This window comes from Synchiropus splendidus, chromosome 19, assembly GCF_027744825.2.
Source record: "Synchiropus splendidus isolate RoL2022-P1 chromosome 19, RoL_Sspl_1.0, whole genome shotgun sequence".
Lineage (NCBI taxonomy): Eukaryota > Metazoa > Chordata > Actinopteri > Syngnathiformes > Callionymidae > Synchiropus > Synchiropus splendidus.
In genome coordinates this window covers 9,064,312-9,072,507 of record NC_071352.1, presented here as the reverse complement: position 1 = coordinate 9,072,507, position 8,196 = coordinate 9,064,312, and the positions used below count along the sequence as shown (strand labels likewise).

Below are 8,196 nucleotides of genomic sequence, written 5' to 3'. Positions count from 1 at the left end.
ATAAATAATAGCAATTTGATTCATCCACTGAGGTACATTACAGACACCAGTTAATTTGAGGTTGTCTTACCAACCAAAACACCAGCAATAATTATTTAATGTAATAATACTAGTGATGGGCTGGTGAGGCTTCATGAAACACTGTCCTCATTTTCAGAGCCCAGGAGATGGCGCTCTCGATTTAAAAATGATGTGAGGTTTCTCCAAAATGGTTGTTCAAATCCAAAGATTTTAGAGCAGACAGCGCCTGCTCTAAAATAAATAAATCAGCCTTCCAATATCAGCTTATGAACCGAGGAAATATGTGTTGATATGGTGGAAGAGTCGTCGATCACCTCATATGCTGGAATTGAAACACATTTAGACGGAATTGTAGCTGCTCTAGTTGCCCACCTTTGCCAGCAGTCACTTACATTCTATTGTTATGCTTGATGACTGTTAAGTTACTAAAGTTACAAAAATACATTATATAGATGGATGGATGGATGGATAGATAGATAGATAGATAGACAGATAGATAGATAGATAGATGATAGATAGATAGATAGATAGATAGATAGATAGATAGATAGATAGATAGACAGATAGATAGATAGATAGATAGATAGATGGACGGACAGACGGACAGAAAGACAGATAGATAGATAGATAGATTATATTTTCATTTTTATTCATTATTGTTGTTATTACTGTGACTGTAATGCAATTCATAATTATTACTGTCAGTCATCTTCTAAAAAATAAAGGTAAAAAAGAAGGTTGTAGTAACTCCTGTTGTCCGCTGAGCGGCAGTGAAACGCTCTACATGCGTGGGAATTCACCGACCTTGCCATTTTTAATCCAAGACCGCCACCTACCGGCGCGGAACGCAAGGACAATTCATGCCCTCGTCACGTTGACGATTTTGTAAACGACCATTTTTATTGCTTTCACCTGTGCAGTCAGCGGTGCTTCCCTTTTCTAGCTGCAGAATCCTCACTGTCCTGTTTCCCAGTCTGCGGCTTCTTGCCGTGAATGTTGGTGGAGTTCCTTTTATTGCATTTGAAACTAAATCCCTGGCTTTGGAAGCCTGTCTGTCTTTGTGCAGGTGGACTGTATGATGGAGGTCAGGAGCAGTCAATGTTAAGCTGACTTGTTTACAGTTGGGTGAGTCATATACCTGATCCAGTCCAAGAAGCGCCAAACCGTGAGTTTTTAGCCCTTTCTTCTCTTTCACAGGGGACAAACCAAACAAAAAAGTGGTGACATTTACAAAAATCAAGGGCTGGGACTGGCATGAATTTGCACCTATTTTTTATTTCATTTCGAGTTTGGACCTGGAATTGTAAGTGGAATTTGCCTCTGGAATTTGCATTTGGAATTTATTTTGACTTCCATCCTGATTTTGGATGCATTTTTAAAGAGGAACAATTCATGGAGTTCAAGTGAAGAGGTTGGAATTTAAAGTTTCAAGTTTCTCCTTTGAAATGCTTGGACTGAAATTCCTCATTCACTTCGAATTGCTGAAGCTACTTTCCATTCCTCTGCACAGAAAATCCTTGAGAGCTGATGAGATACTATTCCATCTTTGTAGTTCATTTTTGAAATGCTCCTCAGATCCTTGGCTCGGTTCCTTCATACGAGGATTTTGCAGAGGAGTTGCTAACTGGAACCTGGATCTCCTGCTGGTGTTCAACAAAAGTCCACAGTTCCACAGGTCTGGAGTTGGCTGCTGGTTTCACTCCTCTGTGATGGCTGTCTGTGGTGCTTGCTGGTCCTCAGTTCTTCATGTTTAGTCTCTCTTGAACTGCTGATGGCGTGTTGCTGGTTTTAATGGCGCTGTGAAACTGGTCAATATAGATGCTCAAACGTTTGAATGATCTCAACCACCTGTTGAAGTGACAATGGCTCTGGTTCATGCTTGCTGATGCATAACTGCTTGGCTTTGCTGCCGCTGCGTGGCAAAAGTTGGATTTGGTTTTCACGTCACTGCCTTTGCCATGTGTTGATGTGCTGCCGCTGAACACGCATTGCAATGGTCTTTTCTTTCTACTGCCACTTGTTCATGCACTGCTGAAAACTGCTGAAACATCGCTGAATGGGTGGGATGCTGCATCGCTCAGGCATAATGGCTGATGCCGTGTCAAATTGCTGGGTAAGATTCAAAGCATGGTGCTATGGGTGGTGGCTGCAGTGTGCGAGCTTGGAACCAGGTTTGTTGCTGGGAAAACCTGGTGCTCAAGTGTCACTGCTTTTGTTTCGCTGTCATGATGAATCACTGCTCAAGTTGAACCGTTTGCTCGAAATGGTTCGTGGCTTGGTGTTGGCTGCTGCTGCCATTACTGACATGGCTGAAATGTCATACCTCATGCTTTTGTATTTTCATTTTACACTGTCAGTCAGATCCAGCCTCCCCGCAAGCTTGGTACTGAGTTTTGTCCACAGGAAAGTCTGAGATTTCCATTGCATCCACTTGGTTATTTTTTGTTTTGATTTTTTCGGGCGGGGTGGCTGTCCTTCAGAGGGCTTTACTTGGACCACGCTGATCTTTCCAGACAGCCAGGATGCAGGTGGAAAGCAAGGAACTGCCAGGAGGACAAGGGGCTTCACGGGATCTGTTCAAGATGGTAACTGAACTGAACTGTGTAAAGTCACATGCCAGCTTCTTTGTGTTCTGTCTTCTGCAAAGCCATGGAGTCACAAGGGACCACACTTCCAGCAGCTTCAACCGTTGGTGGGTCACTGTTTTTAAAACTAAATGTATCTTAAATTAACCGAGCCTTTTCTCCCATCCACCGGACCTGAGGGAAATCATGTTGCAGCATCACAGTTCAAGAACACTTTACATGACTGGCTGTTATGACTTTCTTTTTTTGCCATGTGTTGTCTACCTTGTATGCTCCGGAGTCAAAGCTTTGTACTGGTTATTTCTTGCTGTGCAAATTAAATTGTATTTTTTTCCCTCCCCCTCTTCATTGAAGTGATTCAGTGTATGACTCCTCAGTGAACAGGAAACCACTGTTGAGTCTGGGTAGAGTTGATCATCTCTGCAGCAGTCAGGTCAAGAAGTACTACTAGAACGACTAGGACACTGGCTTCCACTAATGTATCACTAGCGACTCTCAAGTGTAAGGTTAAGGCATTTTATTTTGCTATTCTAATTGTAGCTTATTCAACTATGAATTAAAAGCCTGCAGTTCAGGCTGTGTGGTCAGAATTTGTTTGCATTAGGCCTGAGAGTCAAAGCTTCTGCCCAGAAGAGGAAGTGACACCATCACTGGAGGACCAATGGGGACAAACGTCACTTCAGACTGCAGTATAAATTGTACTTGCTGGCTTTTTACATATGACTAAGTACCTTTATTTTACACTTTATCCTCAAACTTCACCATGCTCAGTGATCATGATCAAAGAACATGGGCTTCAGTGTGTGTAGCACATGAAACAGTGTCCTCATTTTCAGAGGCCAGGAGATGGCGCTCTTGGTTTCAAAATGTGTGGTTTCTCTGAACTGGTTGATCAAATCCATAGAGTCTAGTGAAAAGAGTCACCTAGTGGGCACTGAATACAAGGACACTGTTTCGCGAAGCCTCACCAGACGATCACTAGTTATGATTATATGAAAGCTTTATTTATATAGCACTTTTCAGAACACTGAAGTGATACGATGAGAAAGTAACAACACTAGAAAAAAGCACTCAGAGAGTCCACACCTCTGACAGGTAATTCTTCAGCTCACATGCGGAAAGAAACCGATCACACTGGACTGCCAACCACTGGGTTTGAACCCAGGACTAGCCGAACTCAGCCAACTGAGCTATTTCTGTGCACGAGTGACAGGCGGGTGAGGCTTCTTTGCTCGAAAATCCAACCAATTCAGAGAAACCTCACATCATTTTTAGACCGAGAGCGCCATCTCCTGGTGTCTGAAAATGAGAACACTGTTTCATGGAGCCTCACCGGCCCATCACTACTGTGCAGTCCTGCATACACATTCATCCACACACGGAGGCCAGAGACCAAGTTTATTTAAAAACATAACAAAAAAACTGTTGAATTTCTCAATGTCTTAATTGCTTTCATCCCAATTCAGGTTTTCAAGTTTTTTTTCAAACACAGACCAAGGTGTGACACCAACACTCATTAAACTGGGACCTCAAACCAGAACATACCTCTGATGGACCACGAACCTCAAATGTCTTCGGTGGTGTTTGCTCTATATTCTGCACAGTGAACAGGGGTTTCCAGCTGTTGTTCAACACACGTTCTGCAGCCTAAACATCAACAGTGCTGTGTGAAGACCTGCCCCTCAATGACCTGTCAAGAAGTTATTTTGCAAACATAACTGATAGGTCTTTATTGAAAGGTATGTTATTCTGACACTGCTATTAAAATACATCCTGGACCAACTGTAAATGCACTGTAAAATCATTTACATTTACAAGGCTATAAGCAGTCGAGTTACCCAGCAGAATACCTGGCTTTAGCTAAGGAAATTCGAATTCGAAACACACCTCCTCGTGGGGACTTTTCCTGGTCCCCATGAGGTTAAACCTCAGCTTTAGGATTAAAACTTCAAAATCACTGGAACATTATAATTTAATTTATATTTAGTTTAGGACCTGGTTAAAGTTAGCTATTTGTTTTGACCATAACATGTGAGTGTGTGTGCATATGATAGAATATTTCTATAACATTGATAGTCAATAAATTCAAGTCTTTTCCACAAAATAGGTTAAGATACATCAAAGCTTCATAGCACTGATATACACACCTGAAATATAAGAAGTAAATTGTCTTAACATTAGTGATGAAGCTTCATGAAACGGTGTCCGCCAGGAGATGGCGCTCTTGGTTTGAAAAGGATGTGGTTTCTCTGAAATTGTTGTTCAAAACCAAAGATTTTAGGTCAAAGACTGCCGTCCAGTGGGCGCTGAAAATGTCTTCTTGAAATGTCTTCTTCCTTCAGACACAATGGTTTGCTGCCTCCATAAAGTGACGCGTCATCCGCTGCAAGGAAAGCGGAAAACTTACTTTTTTTCTCATCATAGAAATTTAAAATTGACCAATTTCGGATTGTAAAAAACAAAAAAATAACTTGTATTTCCATTCTTGGAATGACAATTGAATAACCACTTGTTTTGCAACATCTTAAAGTGACACTGTTATGAGAAGAACTGCGATGATTCACTGATGTTGACCTTTGAAGAATTTGCAGAGTTTACATTTCAGTATGATGAAATCTGAATCCGTTCGGTTGCTGGGGTGAAATCATCAAACATTTTATGCAACTATCTCCAGTAAGTTTAGCTTTAATGCAGCAGTTTTAGCTTGTGAGTCATGTCTCTTGTGGCCCTGATTCATGCATTTGAAAGTCGATCATCATGTATCTGTTTTCTCATTGAAAACCTTGAATGTTGTTGTGTTTCTGACCATTTGTGTGCTACGTGACTGTAACAGAAGCTGTCCTTGCTCTCACGTGTGAGACTTTTCATTTTCCATTTTGAAGTTTAATAGGGCAAAGCTTTATATGAGAGCAGCAACTCAAGCATATCGTGTGTGAACATGATTTTAATCACTCATTGATAGTGTGTAATGAAGAGCTGTTTAGAACCGCGTTCTTTGTCGAAATATAAAAGAAAATACAAGCTTTGTCTCTCAGGTTGCATCGTCTGATAACAACACAACAGGCTTTTCATATTTGGGGCATTTCCAAGGTTTTGTGTTGCACTGTTATTGTGTCCATGGCCATTAGAGTATATTGTGTTGCCACTCCCGAGTTTGTTTAAGTGAGTTAACTTCACATTTCGGTGGAAATAAATGTGTTTATTTTTGTTTCTACACCTCCACAACTTTAAGCTACACAAACAATGGGTCATGACTTTAAGTAAGTGATGGAGCCCATCACTCATGTTGCCTCTCCACCTCCTTCGTGCTAGGTTTGACCTTTTGTACCGCTGCAATGAACCATGAGAGGAGCGGCAAAGACGTTCTTCAGGTATAGAAGGTGTCATGTGGACTGAAACCGGTACGACCTCCACGACAATGTGGAGGTAAGTAATACTGCATGGGAACGCAGGAGAAGGGATCAACGGGAAACTGGTTATGTTAGTGTGAAACTCACTAACCAGGGATTAGGAAGGTGCAGCTGGTCGACTCATGTACGTGACTGTTTTTATCATGCAGCTCACACTAGCAACACCACACTTCTTCAGGTGTTTTGGTCTGGATTTATTAAAGAAGCGCCGAAAAGGTAGCGGACTTTGATAAAAATGACTTGAAAATGTGCCATATCAAACTCACGGCCCGTGGGCCACACTCAGTCTCCCATTTAATTCACACATTTTCACCTAAAAAATCTCTTAAAATGCACAGTCCGCTGAGCACAATAGTTTTCAGTCACTATACATAATGTCATATGTCAAGGTTTATGTGCAACTTCTCATCTTGGCTTCTGAAAGGCCGACTCGATGATGGAGATGTTGGGTGAGCATCATAGCTGCATGCATGGAGCTTCATGATACACTCCAGCTTTAGCTATAGCAGGAACCCTGCGTCCTCAACCTGATGGTCTGGGGATCAGAGCAGCTAATAGATTCCCAGTTGCGGCTGATTCAATGTATAAAAAATGTGCCGCCTATGTAACTTTCAATGACGAAATCGCATCACATTTTAACTCCACGTGTCGATGTTTTCTTCTTTTTTTTTGGCCCACGGCCGGCTCGGATTGGTGGAACCAGATGTTGTGGTGTAAGAGTTCGGGGAGTGGTCAGTTTTCTTTTGTAATACAAGCCTTTAAAAATCACTGAGCCACATTCAGAGAGTAAAACTCCTCGACTCAGGCACAATGTAAGTTCTCTTTATCTTGGTGTGGAGGAAAGAGATTTTCACCAATGTTATCACTCTCCACAGGATTTGGATCGCAGCTCTGTTCGGCTGTCTGCTGCTGGCCACAGCTGAGGCCAGAGTCGGGTACGAACTTATGTTTGATTTATGGGATGGTTGGGAGATATTTTTTACAAAGTGAATCTTTATTTTAAGTGAGTCACCTTTGTGCCACTCGACCGGAGAATGCCTGCTCTACGATGTCCTCTGTGGGAATGACAAGTATGAGGTCAGTTATCAGAGAACTTAGTTGGTGGGAGGAAAAAGATTCTCAACTTTTTGTATCACAAAGGTCCGTCACTATGAGACAGTGAAACTGGTTTCCACGGACGAGGCATCCTACACCATCGATATCACATCATTCGACGGCTTCAAGCGACTTTTCAAATACATAACCGGGACCAATGAGGAAGGTGAGTCAAATTTGGGTCTGAGATTTGGTAACTTAGGTTCTTTTTTATGTTTAAATCACGCCGTATTTTTGCCTGCCTCGCAGGGAGAGACATTGACATGACGTCTCCTGTCATTGTGAAGACTAATCGAAAGAGTTGTTGGTCCAATTCAGAAGACACCATCAGCTTTGTTTTGCCTTCAGCAGCTCAGACAAACCCCCCGAAGCCCACTGATAGTAGGGTCAGCATCACTCCAAAACAATTGTGTATATATATATATATATATATATATATATATATATATATATATATATATATATATATATATATATATATATATATATATATATCATTTACTGAGCCGCCTCCTTCTAACTTACAGGTTTACATCCACAACATGACAGACGTCACGGTGTATGCAATGAAATACGGCGGGTGGATGAATTTCTGGTCCGAGAAATACAAGGCAGACAAATTTGCCAAGATGCTGGATGACCTTGGTGCCACATATGACATGGAGTACCGCTTCGCTGCAGTGTACAACAGGTAGTACACTCAGTGAAATCCGTATACGAATTCACCGGCAAGTGACCACTTGATACCTTGTTGCAGCCCGATGGAGATAAGAAACCGGAGGAACGAGGTCTGGTTCATCGCAAAGGGACAATACGCCTGCCCTCCGCAAGAATAAGAACAAAGGAGGATTCACCTACTTTTTTACGCCCTCTACTGGCACCTGACGGCTTCTTGCTCTGTCTAGTATAAAATGTGACAATGACCTGTTCAATGATTTTGTTTTACAAAGATGCAAAATAAATGAATCAAATTTCATTCATGTGATTTTCTTTGTTTAAAAGTGTTATTATATATATATAAGATATATATGTGTGTGTGTGTATATATGATGATTCAGTGTAAAAGAAAAAAAATTATAAGCCAA

At 41.5% G+C, this 8,196-nt stretch overlaps 1 protein-coding gene across 2 annotated transcripts; it reads left to right on the top strand.

Annotated features, from left to right (window-relative positions):
* The first annotated feature begins 5,987 nt into the window (after positions 1-5,987).
* soul5 (heme-binding protein soul5) lies at positions 5,988-8,058 on the top strand. 2 transcript variants are annotated; one of them, XM_053852310.1, is made up of 7 exons: positions 5,988-6,032; positions 6,892-6,951; positions 7,021-7,093; positions 7,157-7,277; positions 7,361-7,497; positions 7,639-7,802; positions 7,869-8,058. In XM_053852310.1, the coding sequence occupies exons 1-7, from the start codon at positions 5,992-5,994 to the stop codon at positions 7,945-7,947; spliced, it is 675 nt and encodes a 224-aa protein (XP_053708285.1). In that variant the 5' UTR covers positions 5,988-5,991; the 3' UTR covers positions 7,948-8,058. The 2 variants fall into 2 exon arrangements, with proteins under 2 accessions (XP_053708285.1, XP_053708286.1); XM_053852311.1 differs by lacking the exon at positions 5,988-6,032 and adding an exon at positions 6,751-6,828.
* The last annotated feature ends 138 nt before the right edge of the window (positions 8,059-8,196 follow it).

Coding starts and splice junctions, on each gene's coding strand:
- soul5 (XM_053852310.1), top strand. CDS start 5,992: ATGTGGACTGAAACCGGTACGACCTCCACGACAATGTGGAG. Junction 7,094..7,156: donor GTGGGAATGACAAGTATGAG/GTCAGTTATCAG, acceptor TGTATCACAAAG/GTCCGTCACTATGAGACAGT. Junction 7,278..7,360: donor AACCGGGACCAATGAGGAAG/GTGAGTCAAATT, acceptor CCTGCCTCGCAG/GGAGAGACATTGACATGACG.